Raw genomic sequence first — 26,109 nt, 5'->3', positions numbered from 1 at the left:
ATGAATCAAACTCAGTTGACTTTATTAATCACATTGGTAACTTTTGCTTAGTTACATTATTCCAGTTTGAATTTCTTTCTCCTTATTTGTTCAACTGTGTTAAGTTACTTTATAAAATTGTTTCCTTGCAACATCCTTTGAGATCCTTATATAAAATTTATGAACATTTAGAGATTATTTAGTTGCAATTTTTAAAAGGATGATTGCTTTTTATAGTAATTTAGATCTCATATTGATGCATATATCATTTTATGGCATATAAAACATACCCCATTTTACATATGTCCAACCCATGGGCCGCATGCGGCCCAATAAATGTGTAAACAAAACCGACAAATTTTTTAATTTTTATTTATTTATTTATTTCAATGGCATAAACTCAAAAAAAGAAATGTCACAAAGCCATAAACCTTTTTACATATTTTATTTTTGAATGGAAAGGAAATATTTTCAAATACTTGGAAATGTGTGAATGAAGAAGGAATACTAAATAAAGCTGGAGTTATGACTCAAAAGATTGTAGAGCCAAATGCAAAGAAAGGAGAGAAAGGCCAAAAGATAAAAAATAGTGAGAAAGGTTAAATAGACCTTCTGTTATGCAAATATTGACTCTTAATTTTCCAACCTTCTTCACTTCTTTATCTTTTGTTCTTTCTCTTCTTTCCCCGTATTTGGGTCTTTAATCCTTTGAGTCCCAACTCCAGCTTTATTTAGTATTTCTTCCAGCGTTGCAAGATTTGGCTAGCCTTTTTTTTAGTTAGGCATAAAAAATATCATTTGGCGCATTGGCTACTTTTTGGGCTACGTATTATTTATAAATATATTAGTTGAATAAAAATACACTTTAAAATGTTGTTTTATCGTTTTTTATTAATTAGAGACCCAAATAAAACAAATATTTGTGTTTTTCAAATAAATTTTTGTCTGTCTCCTTTATAATAAATGAATTTATCTATTTCTAAGTAAAAATTGAAAGTGTCTGTAGAAGTAATTTTTTAAATAGCCTGTTTTGTGATAAAGTTTTAATACATATTAGTATAATCTAGACACGTTAATCCTTAAATATCCTTGTATATTTAAGGAATGGGCCACAAGTATATATAACATACTTGTGGCCAAAAACTCCATGACTTCTTCCAATGTGGCCCAGAGAAACAAAAAGGTTGGACACCCCTGTTTTATATGTTCTGGAATTTTTTTCAAATTATTCTTTTGCATTACTAGTTTTAAATGATTTTTTACTTAGAACTAAACATTTCTCTTAATAGTGAAGGCATTAATATTGGAATAAGAGAAATATATAGTTCTATGTGAAATATTGTTTGAAACTTGTAACATAGAAGAAAATATTTGAAGAAAATTCTAGAACATTTAGAATATTTGACTTGCAAATGCAAATCATCAGTAGAAACCTGAAGCTGGCCACTAAACAGAGCTGAAAAACATTTACACTGTATATTTCACATCATGTTGCTGCTGGGAATGTGTGCAAGGTTAATGTAAGTTACTATAGATAACCTACTTTGTATGTTAAAACTCTCTTGCAATGAATCATATGAAAAAGTAATAAAATATTTGAAAATATGAAAGATTGTACAAAATAAAAAATAAAAATCAGTGATCAAAAATTATTGTGACATTGTAACAATGCTGGGCTGCAATTTTTAATTTAAAATACAATTGTATATGCTTTGGGTTTTAATAGTGTCTTGCCCTGTACATCATACTTTTCTTGATAACAACAGTCATACCAGTCATTCTGTGTAACTCCATTCTGGAGAAAATTTTCAAATTGGAATCACATAACATTCAGTCTGAACTTAGAAGTTTGTATATGGTCAATTGATACCTCTGGCTCTCTATGGAAAGCTTAGGGAAACTTTTCATAACTGGTCTCGACTTTCATCTATCTAATTCTGTTCTTGTGATTAAGGAAGGAAGGACAGACACCAGTGGGAATTATAGATTTGCAATTTGAAAACTGAAGCCCAATTTCAAATGTATCTTTTATTTTTAATAATTTTATATTTCTTCACACTTTTTCTGTTATGCAAATATTGACTCTTAATTTTCCAACCTTCTTCACTTCTTTATCTTTTGTTCTTTCTCTTCTTTCCCCGTATTTGGGTCTTTAAAAACTATTGGCTATAAGGTTTTATTTTTTTACTACCTTTATTAGTCTATTTTTATACATTTTAACCAAAATTTTTATTTCTACAGTTTTAATAATTAGTTATTCCAGTTGTCACTATAATTATTTTTAGTTTTACCAATATATGTAATAAAATAAGGACTGAAGAGGGGCTTAGAGCCTGAAATGTATATCTGTTGTAAATTATAGAAAATAAATCTACTTTTTCCATTAAAAAGAAATGTTCCTATCTAATTTGTTTTCAATACCAACTTTATGCTAAGTTTCAAAGAACATACAAAATTTTAAAACTTTCTTATAACATAATCTAGTTTTGTGTATCTCTTTTATTTTTCTTATTGAAGTATTAACTGCATGAAATAATAAACTACTTTTTGGTATATTGTTTTTTTTATACTTAAAATGATCATTAAGGCAGTGAACTGGTTGTTAAATTATTTGAATTCCACCACTGGAAACATTATACAGAATCTTCAATGTCACCTATAACTTTGTCTTTGTTCACAACTTGCATGATATTGAATTGCAAAGCAACAAGTTTTGAGAAAGGTATTTTTGTGTGACAAGTTGCCAGAAAGAACAGCAAATGTAAGAGAGGTGTTTGTTATTAAATTTGGCATTATTTATATCACTAAAATTAAATTGATATTTGCATAAGCTGGAACTAGTCAGTAACTAGAGAGAGACAAAATACCTTACATACTTTTCCAGCAAATTACTCTTTAATCAAACTAGCATTTTTGGCTTTATTAATAAGCCTTCATCAGGTTTTTGAAATGATATACAATGTTAGATTTGATAAATATCTAAAATACATTGGCTTGACTAATAGATCATTTACATTCAGAGTCAATGAGCATAAATACAATAACAACAAAAATATTTTAAAAACTACTCTTGCTCAATACCTAGCTAAACCTGAAGTGTCAGATTTCAGTAGGGCCCAACTTATAAAATGAGTATACGACGAACAAAAACTAAGGATAGTGGAAATATTGGAAATATTTAAATCTACATTAACAGAACATTGCATTAACAGCTGACACTGTGAATTGCTATTCTATGCATGGAGATTGCTATTTGATAACCCCTTTAGAAATGAAGGGCAGCAAAAATCATAACACAGTGCAAAACATAACATTGTCACAGCACTTCAAACGATTTCATTTTATTTACTTTTAAAGAAAATTTAAAATCGTTCAAAAATTAACAAAATTTAAAATATTGTTCCAAATTGAATCTCGTTTTGAAAATTTGATGAAGGCTTATTAATAAAGCCGAAAATGTTTGATTGAAGAGTAATTTGCTGGAAAAGTATATAAGGTATTTTCTGTGTCTAGTTACTAAAATTAAAAAGAAAAATATAGTTCATAAAGAGAAAAGTGATTAAGAGAATTATTTTGCACATTAAATTTATATTAGTATTCAAAAATAATTATAAAAATATTTAAATATTCAGTGAAATTTATTGCTATCTAATGCTTTTGATTATCTGTAATCATCTTCCTTAAACTCAATAAGCAAAACAAAAGAACAGAACATTTTCTTAATGTTTTGTTTCTTTTCCTTTTGTTCTACTAATCAAATCTGAGAAAGATCCTTAAAGATGATCAAAAATAGACAGCAATAAATTTTGCTGGCTGTTTAATGATTTTTGTAATTATTTTTGAATGTGTTAGTATTTCCATTTGATATTAATTTTTATGAAAAATAAGTAGTAAAAAATAATATTTGGAAAAACAATATTTTAGTACAAACTTTTTCAAAATACTTTTCTAATTCAATATCATTCTGAATTGGACATAGTGCATCAATTATTAAAAAGAATAACTGTGACTACCATCAACTTTACATTTTGTTGTTTTTCTTTAGTGTAATGTAAATTCTTTTCCTGTTTCTTAAATTCTGTTCTTGCCTCTTGTTGCAGTCCAGTTTGGTTTGACTCATATACAAGACTCTTCCATTGCAAAATGATATCATAAGGCAAGCAATGTTTCCTCTAATTTTTGTATAGATATGCTGTGGCAAAATGTATCTGAGTGAAAATTTTTTAGACGACAAATTGGATAAACTTTTTGCTTAGAATCATTTATACTGTTATTTCCCAGAATATTGCAAATTTATCTTGAATCATCTTGTTTGTAGAAATTACTTGGATCATCATGAATGTTTTATATGTAGCTATCCTCCTGTCAACTGTACTCATGGGAATTAAAAGCATGTGGCATCTCCAAAGAAGTCAGTGTGCAGCTATGCACATGCACAGCTTAGAATGAATGTTGATAGCATGTACTGTACATCATGCCATTATTGCTTTCAGCAGTAGAATTCCTTACAGTGAGAATAAAACAGAATTTAAACAACCTTATTTTATTAAATGTTGAATAACATGATCTTATAATGTATGTAATAGTAAATGTTATTTGAGAAAAAATTAAAATAGGCTTTTTTTATGAAGGTCAAAAAATTAAATAAATTTATAGTAATACAGTTAACATTACAAGTTGATTAGTTCAAATTTATTTCTAGAGAGAATGCTACAAATGGTATTAATTTCATAAGTAAATAAATGCTATAAAAAATTGTCGGAAAAAAAGCATCAGATCAGCAGTTTCATATCATTTTTTAAAAATATTTAATACTATATTAAATGTTAGTGGCTAAATAGCCACCAACATTTGAGTGAAATGTGTTTATCCACTAGTTTTTAAAATATGGTTTTAAAAACTAGTGTAACAGTTTTTAAAATATGGTTATTACATATAAACCTTTGATTTAAGTATATGCTGTTAGTGTTATCATGTAATTTTGTTAATCAAATTTTTAATGATTTTATTTTTGAATAATAAGTTAGGAAAGAATTTATATTTTACAGAAATATTTACACAAACATAAGCTAAATGGCACACAAGTACACTATTTTAATAAAATTTTAATTCAGTAACTTATTTTTGTATAATCATAATATCATTTGGATAAAAACTATTCTATAAAAATAAAAATTTGAGATATACTGTATGAGTAGTAAGATAAAGAGTATTTTATTCTTATATTGTGATTCTTGTTATATTTGGATTTATATGACAGAGTAGTTGATTTTGAAAACAATGACTTCATCATCCAAAACAAAAACAAATTATTTTAAAATATACAAATCAATTTTATTTAGCTGAATAAAACTAATAACTTGTATATTTTAGTGTGTTTTGTTTTTTGTTCTCACACAATAAACTACTAGATAAAATAGTTGTTTAATATAAATATATTTAGTTATTTAATATTTATTTTATATGTTTTGAAAAACTATATATTACTTAATTAAAATGACTTTTTTCAAACAAATATTAATATTTGAATAGGATATGGGTTAATCCTGTTTTCAAAATGCCAAAACCAAGTACAGCAAAGTCACCACCAAAAATAGTTTATCCTGCTGGAGTAAAAGAAATAAATGAGGATCTAAGTACTGATGACTTAGTAAGACGATTAAAAGTAAGTAACTTTTTTTATATATATAGACCATTTCCAGGAAATTCAACTTTAGGTCATTAAGATCATTAATAAAAATAAGGATGAGCAGTCAGTGTTTTGTGAGAATATATTAAATTTTACTTGTTCAGTTTTAAAAGCAATAAAATATGCCACAAAAATATTATTATTAACTAGTTAAATGAAATTACTAGTTGAAATGATTGGAAGGATTTATGATAATTTTAGTAATTATATATAAATATTACTTAAATATTATAAAAGTATGTATCTTCTATTCATTTACAACAAAAAAAATCTGCATTATTGTATCTCCAGTAAAGCAATTTTTTATATTTTAAAAAAATTGGAGTTTTCTTTTATTAATTGTTTAAAATAATTAGAATCAAATATAAGAATTTGGCTGTAATTCTTATTAGGCTATATATAATATGTCTAATTAATTATGATACTAAGTAATTTGAACTAGAGGTAGGCAGTTAAGCTGCCATCTTGTGTTAAATTTAATCATTAGAAAATAAATTAATTTAGAATATTCTAGAAGAAAAGATCAATCTGAACTCAAACAACTCCTGCATATCACCATGCATTACCAGTTCTCAGACTCCCATTCAATCTTTGTTTTCAGAACAGTTAATTTAGCAGATATAACCATATTAGTCACTTGCTTCACCAACTAGGGATGACTATAATTTGATGGTCTCCTTAGCAATGCATCTGCATGATAATCAGCAGTTATGGGTTCAAGTCCTGCTCCAGATAAATCTTTTCTTCTGTAATAACCTACATTAATTTGCTTATTATTTAATAATTAAATTTAACACAAAATGGCACCTTAATCATCTACCACTAGTCAAAATTACTTAGTATTTTAATTAATTAGTCACATTTATATTATAGTCCAGTAAGAATTTAGTTGTATTGTTTAATTATTAGCATATATCAGGTTCAGTTTTATATATAATTATATAATTAAATAAATCAAATTAAGTGATAATTACAGGTGCTCCTCTCTACTTATGAACAGGTTAGGTTTCTGAGGTTTTGTTGTAAGTCAAAAACTAACCTAGAAAGTATATTTATACATGGACTAATCAGTTATTGTTAGTGTTTGATCCTTCAATATACTTAAAAGAATACATTATGCTTATTTATCTGCTCACTATTGCTTAGTAGGTGTTTCAAATGCTTTTTTTTCTTTTTTTTTTATCATCATCTAACATGTTTACTTTTATAATTTCCAGTTTAGTTTCAATGGTAACAGAATGACACTTCTTGCATTTATTTCTGCTGCTAGATTTACTATTATGTTTTGAACACGTTTGAAACACTAATTGTAAAAATTCATAAAAATTGGAAACAAAAGTGAAAAAATGCAGTTATTTTAATGTTACCAACTTCAATGCCACCTCACAAGCAACAATGGAATGTCAGAATTTGCACAAAATTTGAATTTTAGATGTGAGGTCAAATTGTTCATAAATCTGAAAGTTTGTAACTGAATTTTCAAGTAGGGAACACCTGTATATTATTATAGTTAAATGTAACGGATTTAATTAAATTTTATATACATTTTTTCTAAAGTCTCTTTAAAGAATAAAACAAGCTAAAATTTATGTTAATGTTTTTAATTCTTAATTTTATGTCTTATATAATTTATAAATAATTTAATAAACATAGAAAGATATAGTGTAAAATACAAGGGAAAAAATGTATGTATAAAATGTAATGATTCTTTTGTTCTACTTTGAGTTGTGTTTAGCTTCACATTTAAGTTTCATTTGACTGGCGATACATCAGGTAATATTTCTATTCTTAGATGTCCATTTTGTAATGTAATATGAATTTGTCAAGCATATGAATAAAAGCCAGTTGTAGGTTTTAGGTCACAATTGACTCTTTGACTAGTTATTTTGTCATGTGATTTTACTGGTCACATAAATACTGGATAAGATTATATAATTTAAAATTTTACTTAAAATTACTGTGTTTTTCAATCTCTTCTGATATTGGTGGTTAGTCTTTTTTTTTTTTTTTATAATTTATTATATCATATCACTTAACTATTATTGATTTTACTATATTTAATTTTTCTTTTGTTTTTATTGTGATTTTACATTTTGCATTAGTAATGATGATAACCTCTTTTGCTTTGGCCTAGGAGTTTAAATGTACATAAAATAATTTTTAATTTGAAATTGAACATGATGATAGTGTTATTAATAGAAGCAAAAAAAAAATTTTTGTATATTTACATGATGTTCATTCTACTTATTTAAATTTTTCATTTCATATCATAACAAAAATATAGTGATTCAAATAGTAATAAAATTAAATATTAATTAAAAACATGTCACAAGTTTTCTGCACAAAATATACTCTAACAAAACTTTAGGTTCATTTTTGTAATCATCATTACCAATTCAATATTTAATCATTTTACCACTATTTTTTCATATACAGTAGAGAGTCGTTAATCGGAATCAATTGGGGACTGGGGTTGTTCAGATTAGTGATTTGTTTTGATTACCGATTATGTACGAAAAAATACATTAACCTGTCCGATGTTCAAATTTTTCTTTGTTGCATGTCACTTCATGTTGAATTTTCGTCGATTTTAAGCCTAACGAAAATTTTTATAATAATAATCGAGGCTATCATATCGTTAAAAATTATTTCTTCATTTTGTACAAACAAAATAAATATATTGAAGAATATAAAAACATGAAAATTATACTTCAGAAGTAAATCTAGTATCAAAAACGTTCGATTCAGCACGACACAGTCAGACTGAAAATCGTTCCGATTACCGGGGTTTCGATTAACGACTCTTTACTGTACACTTATCTTAAGTCTATAGTTCTTCATTTATTTTTGTGAATGCTTGTTTGTATGAATTAATTACTTGTTATGCAACATTTCGGGTATTTTTGTTATGAGAGTTTAGCACATGTCCAGTCACTGACTCAATCATCCTTTAAAACAATTTTACTTGAACTCTAATAGCTATTGGAACCTAGATTACTATAATTGATATAGTAGGGTCATTTTTAAAGTAAGTGGTTGATGTATTTTAGAACTTTTTGTTTTTACTACAAAATACAAATCTTTAAAAACACCTCAGAAGCCAGAAAATACTATAAATACTCATAGATACCTACCATACATTTATTGGGAGAAAAAGTCATGTGGCATATAGAATGTTTCCTTTTAAAAAGTTGTTCAAATAATACCATTCAATTTATGGAAACATATAAAAATCTGACAAAGATCTCTGAAAGTGATTGAAAACATTTGTTTTTTCCAATAAATGTAACTTCTAGAAACCAGTACAGAAGGTGTCTGTGAGTATGTATATAAATCTCTTTTAATTTTCTACATAATTAAATATAAAAACACCTTACCACTAGGGTATTTAAATTTTCTTTATAAACATTTTTTGGCTCTATTTATGAGTTCTCATCAGGTAAATTGTGTTTGAATTCTACACAATCATCATTCACATATATACATTTTTGAATGTGAGACAAGTTTGATCTTCTTATTAAAAATGTCTGTTGCCATCCTAAATGGACTGATGACAGACTTTTTTAAATGATGGATTGCCAACTAATTGGTGACAGTTTTCTTTGCATCATTGTCCATTTGCAATCATTCAACTAAAAACTCCTTTAACTGAGGGAAAAGATGAAAATCAGAAGGTGTCAGGTCTTGAATGTAGAAAGAACAGTCATTATATTTACATTAAACTTTTGCATTAATGTTTGCATTTTTTAAGCAATATGGAATGTACTGTATATTGTTATGAATACTATCCGGAACCTATAACCAGTGCATAACACGTATATACTAAACGTTTTCAGCTATCACTTCGCTCTTCTTCAGGTCAACTGGTTCCGTGTACATTGTTTAGTGGGATCAGGTGTCTTTCTGGTGAAGCGGGTCCTTCCTGCCATGCGTGGTTGTGTGCTGGATGTGGGGTTGTAGGGGGTTGGCATCCAAAGGAGATTGCCAGGCCTGAGACAGAGTCATCTCCTCCTTCCGGTTGATACACGTGGCTGCCCAGCTGGTGTTGTAGATGGCTGTTGCCTCTAGCCACCTGAGATGCTCTTGGTGGGGTGTGTTGACTATAACGTATATATATGTGTTACACACCAGTTATAGGTTCTGGATAGTATAGATTTCACTCTGGTGCTGAAATTAGAGGAATTTTCTGTTTTTTGTATTGTTATGAAACATACATACTCCCTTAGAGAACAGGTCTCATCATTGGTTTCAGATAGTGTGTCATAGTTCTTTCAATACTTTGCAATACTTATTAATGTTAATTGTTTTTCCTTGAGGTAAAAAATTGACCAAAAGAACAACCAAAACACAACTTTCAGGCTTGAAGATATCTGCCTGAATCTGTTTGGTTTTGTCAGAGGATGTGCATGATACCATTTAAGAGATTGGATCTTGCTTTCAGATGTGTAGTGAGAAACCTGTTTAATCTACATGCTTATCACTAAATAATTCAAAAATTTATCCCATTTTCTGTTAGGGAAATGCTTAACTTATCCCATGTTGAAATTTTTCTGTTACGTGTGGCCACCATGTTGAATTTTTGTCGATGTTAAGCCTAACAAAAAAAATTTTTTAAATTAATAATTGAGCTACTGTAGTGTTAAAAATTATATTTTGAAAGTATGTTTTAATATAAAAAATTAGGACACACAGTGACATCTAGTATCAAAAACAGTTCGAAGCAGAAACGAGTATGTTCAGGGTCAATGGGTTAGGTCAAATGAGGTCAACACGAAAATACTTGAACAACATGGGACAGGTTAAAGCACAGATATTCATTTCTGTTTTTTATTAGTATAATTACATGTGGAACCCATTTTGCATAAATATTTTCTGTAGTGACAATTTCATAAAGACAGATCAAGAAACAATAGAAAATGCCATATTAAGCTTGTTCATAGTAAAGCACTTGTTTTTCAAATGTGCACATAATTAATTTTTCATTAATTAGTGATGACAGATAGGTACTCTGAATGTGGTCCATCACAGACATTTGTTTTTCCTTCTTTGAATAGTCAGCACCTTTTATACACATGTCCCTCTTATTCGGCTGCAATTGAATTGTAGACCTATAAATTCCTATTGTCATCTGTCTGTTATTTTTCCTTAATCTTGAGAATGAGTTAGATAGATGAAAGATGAGGCCAGATATGGAAACCTTTGGGACAGAAGGTCCCAATTAACTATATACAATTTTTTGATGCAAACTAGAAGTCACGTTATTTCAATTCAAAAATTTCCCCCTGAAAAATGTTAGATAGATGACCAGCGCGACTGTGTTGTTAGCAGGAAAAGTATGATGTAAAGGTGCAAAAATTTGAGGTTGAGAGCATATATTTTAAATTAAATAAATTAAAAATATGATTAAAAATTGCAGCCTAGCATTTTGATGATGTCACAATAAATAATTGCTCATTCATAACACCTTTCCCATAAACCTCAGTAAGCTGACAATAGATTTCAGTAGGTTGAATGTTTTTAAAAAATGCAATTGAGAGGCGTTCAGTGATAACTGAACGCCTCTCAATTGCAAGATTGGAGGATTGGTAATTGACATGCTTCTCTATAAATAACAAAAAATATTGTTTACAGCATGAACTTAGAACTTTCTAGAAATGTTAACAGTCTAAAGCAGGGGTCCAACTTATTAATTTTGTGTTGTCTGAAATTGTTAATTATTGTGTTAAGAAAGAAGTACATATATTACTACATCATGTGTTTTTTATTTTAATAAATGTATTTCTATATAATGGTTTCATTTGTAATTTATTTTAATTTAAATAAAATTATTCTGATAAGAGTCTGTGCCTTCATCTGACTGGAAAGGGGTCCAGGGAACAAAAATGGTTGAAACTTTTGTGAGGTTCCAGATGAGGTTTGAAATCAAATTAATTATATGCTATATGAAAAAACAAAAGTTACTGTTAAATCAGAAGAAAGGTCTCATAAGTTATGTAAGACAGAGAGAGAAAAAAACTGTAGTTGTCAAAATAAATGCGATGCAGAGATAAATGACATCATAGATCATAGTGGGGTGTTGACCTGGAGAGATGGAACTTGATAGGACATTCATATATAAGCGATCTAAGTTAGAAAATCGGGAAAAGGGGAAAGGCTGACAGTCAAAGGACAGCACGTTAGATCGTTGAAATTCTAAAACATCAGAGAAAAGGCAATAATGAAAATGAAACCTAGGCTCATATTTTCACACAAGTGTGGGTTTCATAGTTTTATCATCTCCTGGTCAGTCAACAGATGGTATCAGGTAGACTCTCTGAAATGGACCTTTCTTGCGTCCCAAACAAGTTTTGGTTTTCACCTGGAAACAGGAGAGCAGCCAATCAGGAAGTGAGATGAGGGATGTATGGCCAATCAAAAAGGCAGATGGAGAGAGAAAAACCTATAAAAACCTTGAAATTCAAGGTCAAAGCGCAGTTTTTTCCAATTGTGTTCCACGATGAATCTGTGCCACCTGGAAGGATGAAATCATTCAGATAACACTGGTGTCTCTACGAGCAACCAATTTGAGTCTTTCACACCTCTAGATCAGCAGTTCCCAACCTTTTTTCATTAGCATACCCTGTGACATGTCATTTCTCTAGATTGTACCCCTCATTTAAGAAATTTAGTGAGTAACCGTATTGTTAATTTTACATGTTGTAACTTTAAATTAAAAAAAAAAAAAGCTAATTTATAATGTTGATAAAGAGAATATATTTATGTTCATACATTTAAAAATCAATACATTTACAATACAAATATAATAACAAATATAAAAATTATAATAAAAATAAAATTGCACAAAAAAACTAACTTGAAAGTATTTAATTTCATATTAATGGAGTTCAGTGTGAACCTTGTCCTTGTTTTTTCTCGCATAATTTTTTTATGTCAGGTTCGACTGATGTGAGGTATAATCTCAAATCTGGAACTGTCTTCAGCTTATTGCGATACTTATTTTTAATATATAGATAGCTCTTCTCTTAACCTCGCTAATAAAAAATACTTTTTATAAACAAAAAATACTTCTTTCAAACAGCACGTGGGAATATTGTTGACAGGTGATGATAATAACGGTAACACACCCCACCATCAAAGGTCCGTAGCATAATCACTAATCACGCATAATGGTATCCTCACTACTATTGACCAACTGTGCAACATTTATTGATCTGTTGCATTGTACAATCGGCAGCATAAGTTTTTATTTCTATTTTTGCATTTTGAAATGTATAATAAAGTTTCTGATCGTTGCAAGGAACATTTTTACTTAATAATTTTTTAATACTATTAATTTGTGATACATAATATATTATTTTTTCTGCCATAATAACTAACTTTTTCCTGTACCCCTAAACAACCTATCGCGTACCCCGGGTTGGGAACTGCTGCACTAGATGGACTCAGCAACGTTACTGCCCAGGGGCCATTCTCAGTCATCTACCTGTTGCCAACTACCGTGTATCATTGGACTCTCTAAATCACCTGTTATCACACCCAGAAGCACAACTGAGGCTATGATTTTCATGGAAACATGAATGTCATCTGCATCAAACCCCGACAAGTGTCACAACCTCAGAAACAAACTGTTTACAAACTTACTTATGTAAGTTACTTGTAAGTTCACAATAAATGGTTTTGTAAGGACATGTGTGTCATCTCTGCCTCTAACTCCACCACCCACATGCAAAAAGACCCTAGACCCTTTCTGATGCGGGATTAACTGAATCCCCTGAAAGTCGGCAAACTCACACTTTTGGTCCAAAGAATACAGGAAATCCTTGTTAATTTAAATTCGGATAGTTTGAAATTCTGTTAGTTCATAACTGTACTTTTGTCCTGGCCAGGGACATAGAGATTTACACTTTAAGGAATTCAGTTAGTTTGAAATATGACTACTTCGAAATTTGAAGTGAAAAGTCTGTCCGAACTGTGATATGCTTATGTTAACTTGTTCATTTAGATTGAAGTGCCTCCACACTCTAAGAAAACAGTAATTCGAGAACAACTATAATCTGGTCAATATGGTTTTGCTTTTACAGTAACACATTTTTGTGTGTCACTTACTTATGGACTACTTTTTAATCTCTATCTCATTAAATATGGCTGGTTTTTGGGATTACAAGATTGTATTACAAGTAGCAGATTGAAATTTGTAGGCTCTAGGCCACTACATTTGAGCAACTTACTACTCTTTGGGCCACTTTAAAAATCATTTGAGCTACATTTTGAGGAATTCTGCTTTACTTTTTATAAAACCTATCTGGCAACCTGTGAGGTTTTCATTGGACATGTGCTGTTAACCTGCAGTTTATTTATATTACTATTATTAATTATTAATTAACAAAAATAGCATTCTGTATATGTAACCATATTCCATTTGCTTAACAAGTTACATCAATTATGTGGCAATTGGCATAGTGTACAGATATATGTAAATCTTGAATAATTTGAAACTTGATAATTCAAAGTTGTGATTATTTTGAACTAATGAGGATTTTCTGTATTTTTGATTTTGAAACAGTTCTTGTCAATAATTTAAGCTGATGTTATGCATAAATAGTACTTATTTTAAAAATGGTCCTCATATTGTTTTACTGACTCAGTCTGTTTTATAATTTGTTAATATATTAAGATCATGTATAGAAACCAGTATCACATATTAATTTAGCTTACTACTGTTAACTAATTCAATAACTAAGTTTGTCTGTACTGTATTTTTGTGTGGATAATCTACCAGTTTAAAAAATTGTTTATTTTACTCTATATATTGGCTTATATCATATTCACTTTTCTGATTTCATATTATTTCCTTTTGTATCAGTGACTACTTTGTCATCAATTTTATTTTATTCTATTTAGAATCATTGGTTGGTATGTAAACAGGTGTTTTGTATCATTTTAATATTATTTAGTGAAAATGTGAGTGAGTGACTGGATTATGCTGAAATGAGGTACAAATTTTGACCATAAGAAATAATGGATTAGAGATTTTTAGGAATGAGGTACACTTGTAAATCAGAGTTACTCTGTACTAAAAAGTGACCTGCTTTATTTTAAAATAATTGCTTGTTTAATATATTATCTATTCATATTATTTTTATTTTATTTTTTTAGGATTGTGCTCAAGCTTTTCAAAATATGAGTCAAGATGATGACAATAGTATATATATTCCATTGGCATTGTATTTAGGATCAGATTTTTTTTTAGAACATCCAAGAAAAGATGTCAGGTTGATTATTGCTTGTTCAATTGCTGATGTATTCAGAGTATTTGCACCTGAGGCTCCTTACAAGGATCCTGAGCAATTAAAGGTATTTATAATTATTATTATTTTATAAACAAACACTTTTATAATTAAAACTTTTGGAACATAAAGGACAGTAAAGCCTTTATACAGTGTACATACATGGTAAAAAACTAAAGATAATCACTCTTTTTTGTTTAACAACATTGGAAATAACTCTTTTAAAATAAATAAAAAAATTACAATCAATCATATGTAAATTGTTTACTCATTCATTTAAATTTGTTATAAGGAATATGTAGCAAATGCTTAATATCAGTCATATTCATACCATGCTATAAGTAAGAATTCTGAGTTACATTTAATTGGTAATTATAAATAAATAAATGAAAAAATCTTACTGAGTAATTCTAATTGGCACTCATGAATCAATGTTGCAAAGTGTAATCAAACCTTAGTTTCACCAACACCTAATTTTGCTGAGCTTAAACTTGTTTTATTTTTACAAACGTTTTCAACTTATTTACTATAGGTCATTGTCAGGTTTAATATTATAAATGTTCCAAAATAGAACATAACGTTTTTGAATTTTTTACATTTTCAAATTCAAAAAATAACTTAATTTTAAAATATATTGATAGACATGTGTATATTAAATAAAATAAAATATAGTAAAGAAACATGATTTAAAGGTTTTTAAGTCCCATTCTTTTTTTTATTATATATTTCCATGCTGTTGGAAGTGCATTAGCATCCCTAGCATTTAGGCAACGGTTTTTCATTTTACTTCTATAAATTTCCATCTTTTCCATCTCCAATGTAATGGATGGAGAGTGCACTGTTTTAATGACTAGCATCTTCCCATTTTACAATCGCTCCTTCAGTCTGCACCATAATCGCCAATATTGTGTTGCTGTGTCCTTTGTCAACGTTGTATCTATGTTCTTGCAGACATACCACCAGGTTTCTTCTAGTCACACCCACATTATCTTTTTTGACTTCTAACTGTTGATTTTCAAATGGTATTTTATATACCCCAGCTTTCTCTTCCTTTTTTTACGCTGTCTTTATCATTCTGTAATAAGCTATAGATATTGGGTGCTCTTTTACAAACCATTCTAAAGTGTTTATAAGACACTAATTCATTCACCACACCTCCTAAATGAGTTAGTTTCTTATAATGGTTTATAAAAGAGCACCCAATATCTATAGCTTATTACAAAATGATAAAGACTAGAAAATTTGGTGTCGGTGGAAACTGAAGTTAATTACTTGCTGAGAAAGCGGTAGATAGATAAAATGTAATCAAACCATTGAATTTCTTGAAAAACATAATTCTGTTTAAAGTACTTGTAAATGTCACTGATAAAATTAGTTATAAATTTATAAAAATGCATTTTAGCCAAAGGAAAGTATTGTTACTGCAAAAATAAATTTTTATACTTAATTTGAAATATAAATTATAACATTGCATATAACATTAATATTAACATAACATAATTTATGCTTTAAACATTTAAATTTTACTGGTTATATTTATATTTGATCATATTTTTTAAAAAATAATTAATCTTTCCAGGTCATTTTTGAATTTTTCATTCAACAGCTTCGAGGATTAGAAGATCCAAAAGATCCTATATTTAAGAGATACTTTTATCTTCTTGAGGTAAATAGTAATAATGAATATAATTTAGTTTATTTTAAAAGTTCAATTTACTTTTATTTAAAAAAAAATAAATAAATAAAAATAATAGAAATGAGTAAAAATAAGAAATAATAATGTTGTTATTGTCAGTTATATTAGCATGCTGATTAAATTGTTATTTCTATTGATTTAAACATTTTTATACAAATATTCTGGTTAGAAAATAATAATAATACTGAATAGTATAGCTCTAATGTCAAATAAATATTTGACATCAAAGCTATATTATTTTTAATTTTTTTTTTTAACCAAAATGTTTTTAAATGAAAACAATTTTACTAAATAACAATCAAATAAATGTAAATAGAATATTTTTTAATTTTAATCTATATATATAAAAACGAATGTCTGTCTGTCTGTCTGTCTGTCTGTCTGTGTGTGTGTGTGTGTGTGTGTGTGTTTGTCCTTCATGCATTACCACACCATTTATTCGATTGCCATGAAACTTTGGGAAGTTGTTTAATACATTCCTGCGAAGGTTTCTGGCATATGTGAAGACCACCATTTCCCCCTTTCAAAAATATATTTATATATGGATTAAGGCTTTTATGTCCAACAGATGGCGCTAACTTCCAACGACCTAAGTTTGCTTTTCTGTGAGAATGGACAAAAGCAGATCATTTTCTATTTATCTATATAAATAAAATATAACGTTTGTTTGTTCCTACCGATTCTTTTGAAATTTTGACACAATGTTGTATTCGAATACGCACGTGTTTTTATTTAATATACATGTCGAAATTCCCCCACTGGGGGAGATGGACAGGATTAAGGCTTACTGTGAAGAACTTTGCTTCTATTATACTATTTTAGATGCAGTTTTCTGCATTTTAATAGGTTACGTCAACAGAATTTTTCGATATTTCCCAGTGGGGAGAGGGACAGGATTAAGGCTTACTGTGAAGAACTCTGCTTTTATTTTATTTTAGATGTGTTTTTGATTGTGTTTTAATAGGGTACGTCAAGAGAATGTACACTGAGAAGGGATTTTTTGAAATTCCCCCCATGGGGGAAGTGTTATACATTTATAATAGATACATTTTGAGCCACAACAACGCGTGGCCAGGTCAGCTAGTAATTTATAATAACAACAATATCTTTAATAATGTGATGATATAAAAATGAAATTGATAAAGCAAATTTTTAAAATATGTTTAGCATTGTTCAATATCACTTTTAAAATGTTTATATTTAACAAGGTCTGCTTTTCTATATTTTGTAATTTAAAAAATTACATGCTATCTCTACTTTAAAATATACTATGTATACTCCAAAATTTGTATAAATATTTTTCAAGTGTTTTAAATATTATAAGTATAAGTGTTATGATTTTGTTCAAAATATTTTTTTTATAGAAAACCATAATGTCTCATAGATAATGACTTTCTCTTTTATCTGTTATTACAATTGTCATCATTTACAACTTCTATAGTTACAGCAAAAGTTGTCCATCGAATCTATATCAATAGTATTTAAAAAATAAATAAAAATACTTTATACATTTAAATTATATTTAAATATCCAAACAGTTTAATTATATCTGTGAAGAAATTTTACTATTGTAAAATGAGAATTAGAGCAGATTATAAAATTTGATTTAAATTTTTAAAACTACTACTATATTAGTTGTTTTTAATACCAGTTATGTATGATGAATAATTTGAAAAATAAATAATCAAACAATTCAAAATGTTAATAAGTGATTTGACCTGATGCTGAGTCAGATTAATTTCAAAAAATGTTTTAGCAAATGAAGATGAAACTATAAATAATCAAGCTCAAAAGTATAAAAATTGAAAAAGTATAATAGCTATTCAGTTTATATAATTACTTAATGCATTCCATAAATAAAAAAAACAATTTAAATGCAATTTTGTATAAACAGCTAAGTTTAAAGAATATTTTTTATTATATTGTATATTATTATTATTATATATTATTTAATTAATAAAAATATAATTCAAAAATATTTTTTTATGTAGAATTTAGCATGGGTGAAGTCATTCAACATATGCATAGAATTAGAAGAAAATCAGTCCATCTTCTGTCAGTTATTTACATTAATTTTTAATATTGTAAAGTAAGTTTTTTTTTATTTATAGATTATATGACAAATCATTTTTAGAAGAACAAATAAAAAAAAAACTTAAAAATTAAATTTTAAAAATACTGGGTGGTTATAATTAAAGTTGTGCTATTCAGACCCATCTACAGCCCATTCTTGTGGACGTATTTTGATAAAACTTGGTATATATGTTCTATGGACCATGAGAAAAGGAAAATGCAAAAAAAAATATTTAGTTCAAATTTTTATCACTAGGTGCAAAAATGGTGCATGAAAAACAAGACACGCAAAATGGAAACGTGCAAAAGGTGTTTTTATTCACAACATCTGTTCAATGTGCAAATGGATTGCACATTGAACTATGCTGAGAATAAAAACCTTTTGCATGTTTCCATTTTGTAATATTTTTTTTGCATTTTTATCAAAATACGTTCATGAGAATGGGCTGTAGACGGGTCTGAATAGCACAACTTTAATTATAACCACTCTGTACTTAATAATTGATTTTAGTAATTCATTGCAATCTTTTCATCCAATTTCTGGATTATTGCATCAGTTTTATATACTTTCATTATGTATATATCTTTTAGTTACCTTAGAAGAAAATTATTCCTAGTGTTTGAAATAATCAAAAAATGAATAAGGAAATAATAATATTAAAAATGAAAGGAATATAGCTATATATTTCATTTGCTTCAATGTTAATCGAAATATTATTATTAAATTACAAAATTGATAATTTTCATAAATATATTTTTATGATAAGTTGTTAAACTAGATTTTTATCAAAGAAAATGCTGTCCAGTTTTCATCTTTTTTAGGCACTTTGATGACAAATTTTGACAATTTTAATTACAAAATTTTAATAATAATTTAAATTAATTTAGCATTAAGAACTTTGTTTAGCTAATTAAATAAACATAAAAATTATCATTAAAAAAAAAAAGATATGAAAAATCTTCAAAACATTCATTCATTTACAGTGATAATCACTCAACAAAAGTAAAGAATTTTATGATGGATATGATGTGTCCGCTTATAAGTGAAGCAGATTCTGTCTCTCAAGAACTTTTGGATATTATCTTAGCTCAGATCATTGAGCCAAGAAAGGTTAGTTTTTGTAACTCATCTTGAATTACTAATTTCTTTGTTTTTATTGATTAATTTATTTAATATCAAAACTGAGCTGCTTTGCATCTTACTTATTAGTTTTTCAATTTTTAGTTAATTAATTATGAAATACTTTTTATAATTTTAGCCTCATATTAATTATTTTTATATTGATTTGAAGAGACGTAATAATTTTAATTATTGTGTTAAATCAGTTCTAAGATACACTTTTTTTTAACCATTTTTTACTTGTTTAAATTAGAGATGCATCTTAGAATCAATGGTGTCTTACATTCGCTGCCTAAAACAGCAATTAACAATCATTGTGAATAGATTTGTGGTGCCTCATATACCAATACTAGATGTTTTTGGCTATATTACTCAATAGTCACACCAGTTTAAATAAGCTCTGTTGTTATGAACATTTAATTATAATTTTTTTTTAATCTTTAAGATTCTTTCAAGACAACATTATGATGCAGCATTAAATCAAAGGTTCTTTTATATGCATAAGAGCATGGAAATAAAGCAATATCTATTTTCTATTTCCATTTTACAACCATTATCTGTTTTAAGGCATTTTTCATGTTTTTCTAACTTATAGTCAACAAAATTTAATAAAATTGATTATTTTAAAAACATTATCACAACAAAAACATCTTCAAATCCAATTTCAAACTCATGATGTCTTAGAATCAAGAAAATACAATACATCTATTACACTTTCTTAATGTTAGATATATAGACAAAATTTTTCAAATTTTTACATTCTTTTCTCTGAACATTTTTTATTTTAAATATAAATCCGATATTTGATGTTTAGTCGTTTATTTTTATTTCAAAATTTTTGTTTGAGGGAAATAGAATATTTTGATTATGGCATTAAAACTGATTAAAATATAAACCTTATTGTTGTTAGTTTTTTAAATGTTTTATATACACTGAAGAGCATTGAATTAGGGATACCTGTCTAGTAGCATGTAGCACCACCTTTCATCTTGATGATGCCTGCGATTCATCTTGGCATGGACTCCACAAGACATTGGAAGTGATGGGAAGCCATTCGTACGCACGAGTTTTGAATAATCTACCACAAATCATGAAAATTAGATGGAAGGTGGTCGGAGCCTCGAACATCTCTCACAATTGCATCCCAGATGTGCTCAATTGGATTGAGGTCAGATGACTGCAATGGCCAGGAAAGCATGTGCAGGTTTTTTTTTTTTTAAACTTAGTAATAGAGCAGACCTTCTACCTGGTAATAAATGTCAGGCTTCCGGTGCTCCACTTTATTTCAGACGTTCTCTGCTTCACTCAATGCTTTACAGAGAGTTGGATACACTATTGCGGTCATAGTCGCTACATTTTTTTTTACCGACATATGTTCGTATATTGTTACATTCAGCATATTACATTTTATATATTTAAATTACATATTATTGAAACAATTAATATAATATGTAGATTTTTTATAATTCCATATTGGCTGTTTTGTACTTTTTGTACAAACATTATAAATAAAAATAAATACAAATACAAAATGTAAAATATATGTGGAGTTTTTTTTTTTTAGATGTTAATGATAGTAGTTGCAGGTCTGTGGAATGTTCATCAAACCATTCCAATACAATTTGGGAGTGATGGCACGGTGCATTGTCTTGTTGAAAGACAATCTCTGCAGTGGGCTGTCGAGAACAAACAAACAGGAGCATATGGCCGTCAAGAATATCCCGGTAACGTTCACTTGTCAGCGATGCTGTCACATGTACCAGGGATCCCATTTCAGTCCATGTGAACAGTCCCCAGACAAGAATGCCACCTCTGCCAGCTTGAAGAGTCCCTGCTGGCAAGAAAGATCCATCGCTTCATGTTTTTTACATTGTACATGTACTCTGCCATCAGCATGTATCAAAGTGAATCTTGACTCATCACTCCAGTCAACATTTTTCCACATCTTGACGGTCCATTGGCAGTGTTCCTGTGCCGATGCTAATCGTTGTGCGGCCGTTTTGTTCAGTCAGCATAGGACGATGACTCCTGTACAGCACTGAGAGGAGATGGTTTTGTATGGTGTGGCAACTTACACCTTGTTGTGCACTAGTGTTAAATCAACGGGTGATCTGTTACAATGCGGACTAGCTGCCAACGACCTCACTCATCCATAAGCTGTTGTCCGCGGCAGTTTACCCTGGCAGTGATGGTTTTACCAGAATCAACATACTCGCGGTACACCCTCAACACAGTGGTGCGTGAAAATACCAGTGTTTCCACTACTTCTGAAATGGAGTGACCCATTCATCGGGTCCCAACAATTCATCTACGATCAAATGTGCTTAGATCTTTACTCTCACCCATTTTGCTTCTGACTATTACTGATACCGTTAGTAGCACTCCTTATCTTGTCAAACTGCTGCTTAGTTCATTCTCAAATCACTTTCACGCTTACGCGCACCTCAAAATTTTCATAATGCCTGCTATCCCTAATTCAATTGCTCTTCAGTGTATTAGTTTATTATTTACTCTTTCAACAAGGTTTTTAAACACATAAATTGATTATTTCTGAATACAGTAATGATTGAATAAGTTAGCTTTAAAAAGTTTATACTTTGAAATGATCATTAGTTTATTCCTCTATAAGTACACAATCACCATGATATACCCATATATTGGCAATAATAAGTGTTCAGTCAATAGAAGAAACATTCAGATCCTCTATAATGATACAGACATTTATAAAAGAAACTTTAAGGAACATATTGCAGTTAAAAATTTTCCAGAAAAAGATAATCTATTAACATTTTGAAAGGTATACAAATTTGTTACAAATGGTATAACATTATTAAAGACGTCATAAAATAAAATGTATTAAACCCATACTGTTCCTGTATTGTAATTTTGTATTTGTCTGTTTTCATTGCATTATTTACCAATGAAGATGTAGTATTGTTTTAATTGTTGTGGATGCTATTAATTCTGTGATTATAGAAGAATTGAAACTGTGAGTTTGATATATTTGACTTCTTGTAATATCTATGTAATTTTAATTTAATTTGGTTACAAATATTTTTATCTGTGGGAGGCTTGCAAAATTGTAATGTTTTGTAATTTTATCGTCCAATATCACCTACATTTGTATGATTTGAGAGGAAAAATATACTGTAAGTGCATTTGGAGTGATTGTCCTCTCTTGGTTTCATTGTTATAAAAGATAAAAAAATGAAGGATTTTTTATTATATATAAGAAATATTTTATTGTACATTTGTAATAACTAATGTTATGTTTTATACAGTAACACTGAAGAAGAATCATTAATTACACTTCGGTCTGAAATGCATATGTCATTTTTCTGAAAAGAAAAGATAAAGATATTTAATAAGTTGTAACTGGATTTTTTTAGAGAAAAATATCAAAGAAATCTTAAAACACACTAAATTTGAGTTATGGAGGATATTATGGTTTCCCATTGAGAAGTTTAGAAATAAACTCTTTAACTTACAACTATATATACAATCAACTAGCTTTACATTATTAATTAAACAGTACAACCAGATTTTTATTGAACTACTTAACTTACACATTTAGCTTATACATATTTTCATTACTGATATAATTTATTAAAAGTATTTCTTTTATCTTTTAAAATACTTTTATTAAATTATTACAGAAGCTGGAACTTTTCTACACAATTTCCAGTACCTTCATTCTTCATGTACAAACATTTTCAGTCTCTTCAGGGGCTCTTTTTGAATATTAGAATAAGAAAGATGTATTATTCAACCAAGCTACCTAATATTTATCATATACAAACTAATTTAAACAAGTGAATGCCAGCTACATTTAAAAATTCAGCTATCATTGTTCTAAAAATCTTTTAAAAATCAAAATGTTCAGCCAATAATCTATTTATATATATAAGCTATTTATTAGGTGTTCCACCTTAGTTTGATTCAACAAAGTTTTGATCTTTTTATGTATTCTAAATAAGATACATTAAAGATGTGTGTTAAGTTTATTTGTTTGAGATTAAATATGTTTGAGATAAATTAGATATGATTATGATATGGCATGACAAGCACATTTCTTTAAAATGCTTTTCAGCTTGGTCCAGCATTTGGAATTATATAACATAGTCAATTTGTTTGCGATGAAATTCATTGGAAAGTCAAAAGTTTCCAATTCCATATAGTTATATAAGAGCAAACTACTCAAATTAATTTACATTAAGTATGTTAATTTACGTTCTTATAGTCCTAGTATTTATTTTGTGACTACTAAATCTTTTGAATGCAATCAGAAATTATTGAACAGCAGTTAAAGCAGCTGAAGTTCACTTTTAAAAGAAGTTTAAAATTGATTACAGAGGTGTAGTAAAGTTTCTTTTCAGGGGAGATGTTAATACAACTGAAATCAAACTGCATTGGGAAATGTTCAACTCTCTGCTTTTCTAAAATACTTTAAAAGAATGATGAAAATTATTATGCTTAAGAAGAGGATTGCTTGAGGATGATCCATGTAATGGATGCTCACCCATGCATCTGGATTGGAAACAATTGTTTTTATAGAAGAGTATTTTTAGATGACAGTCACCATTTAAAGAATTGCATTGAGATTTACTTTATCTAAAATGACAGTTTTCATTTTTTGCATGATTATCTTATGAATAACGTTGGTGAAAGATGATGCCAAAGCTTCTTTGGTGGTTCAGACACAATGTCAGAATGGATTTTTTGATCTTTGCAACAGAGAGAGATGATATTTTATAATTCTTTGTAACTAGAGATGAAATAATAATTTTATGTTATGGTTCTTTGTCAAAAGGGAATGGCATTGTCCAGTTGAAATTTCTTACAAAAGCAAGTGTCTCATCATTGTAGTTATTATATTTTGGTATTGTAAGATGTATTTATAATTATTGACTTTAAAGTCATACATAGACAGCAAAAATTATACTTTTTTGTTATATGTATTAGAAGAATTCATCAAAGAAAACTGTTGAGAGAAAGGCTTTTCTATGACAATACTTCAGTTCAAACTATTACAATTGCAAAGAGGACAGTTCTTAAATGTCATTTCACAGAAAATAGCCACCCTTTTACAGCTCCAAGTAACTATTATCTTTTTCCAAAATTGAAGAATGACTTGAGAGGCAAAAATATTCTAGTAGTGAGAAAGTCGTTTGCTGTTTGAGAACTTTTTCAATTCAAATATAGTATAATATATAATATAAATATAATCCAATAAATCAAAACTACTACAATTATATTGTATTGCTTGCATTTTTTACAATAATATGAAAGTGTTTAATGAATTTTAGAATATTGAAGCTAGTCTTTATTGGGGCTGCAATTCAAGAAAAACGTAGACCTATGAATTCCTACTGCCGTCTGTCTGTCTTTCCTTAACCTTGAGAACAGCATTAGATAGATGAAAGTTGAGACCAGATGTGGGAATCTTAGGGAGCTCCCAATTAATTATATGTGAACTTCCAGTTTGCACTAGAAGTCAACATTATTGCAATTTAAAAATTTACTCCTGAAAGGAGTTAGATAGATGAACAGCACAACTGTGTTGCTAGCAGGAAAAATATGATGTACAGGGGCAAGACACTACTAATTTGAGGTGGAAAGCATATATTTTAAATTAAATAAATTAAAAATTGCAGTCTAGCACTGACAATGTCGCAATAATTTTTTCTTATTCAAATTCTTTTTTAAAATTAGGGGTTAAAAGATAAAATAGAAAAGATAAGACTTACATTTCTTCATTTTAATTTTTAGTGCTATGAGTAGTTCCAAAATTAGAATATTTTTTATCTATTGTAAACCTATTTCATAACAACAAAGTTTTATAATGAAAGAAAATTTTTAATATGTAATTAAAACAAGAAATTTTTAAATTTGAATTAAAACTGTGATTTGCATTATATTTATTTGAAAATTTACTATACAGTAATTGAGAACCATGATTTAAAACATGATTCAAACCATTAAACATGATTTGAATGTAAATTTGATAACAATTTTATAATTATTTTTTCATCACAATTGTGATAGCATTTCCTCTTCTTTTTCATTTAGACCCAAAATAAGAATGCATACAATTTAGCAAAAGATATCTTAAGAAGAACTTGTAGTACAATAGAGCCATATCTTCAAGCTGTAAGTAATGTTTGTATGTCTCATTTAATTTAAAATGTTATGAAATTAATTTTTAAAATATATATATATATATACAGTAGATCCTTCCTATAACATAGAAGATACGTTCCATGTT

The 26,109-nt window shown here is 28.4% G+C and overlaps 1 protein-coding gene across 1 annotated transcript in view; it reads left to right on the top strand.

The window, feature by feature from the left end:
* LOC136978908 (sister chromatid cohesion protein PDS5 homolog B-like) overlaps nt 1–26,109 on the top strand; it is a 134,645-nt gene that overhangs the window by 12,842 nt on the left and 95,694 nt on the right. Inside the window, exons 2-7 of the mRNA XM_067274744.1 lie at nt 5,512–5,644; nt 14,825–15,022; nt 16,535–16,621; nt 18,643–18,740; nt 19,709–19,835; nt 25,914–25,994. Coding sequence (XP_067130845.1) covers nt 5,537–5,644; nt 14,825–15,022; nt 16,535–16,621; nt 18,643–18,740; nt 19,709–19,835; nt 25,914–25,994 — 699 coding nt within the window. The 5' untranslated portion in view covers nt 5,512–5,536. The remainder of the gene's footprint in view (nt 1–5,511; nt 5,645–14,824; nt 15,023–16,534; nt 16,622–18,642; nt 18,741–19,708; nt 19,836–25,913; nt 25,995–26,109) is intronic.

This window comes from Centruroides vittatus, unplaced genomic scaffold, assembly GCF_030686945.1.
Source record: "Centruroides vittatus isolate TY-2023 unplaced genomic scaffold, ASM3068694v2 contig_563, whole genome shotgun sequence".
NCBI lineage: Eukaryota > Metazoa > Arthropoda > Arachnida > Scorpiones > Buthidae > Centruroides > Centruroides vittatus.
This window is presented reverse-complemented; position numbering and strand designations above follow the sequence as displayed.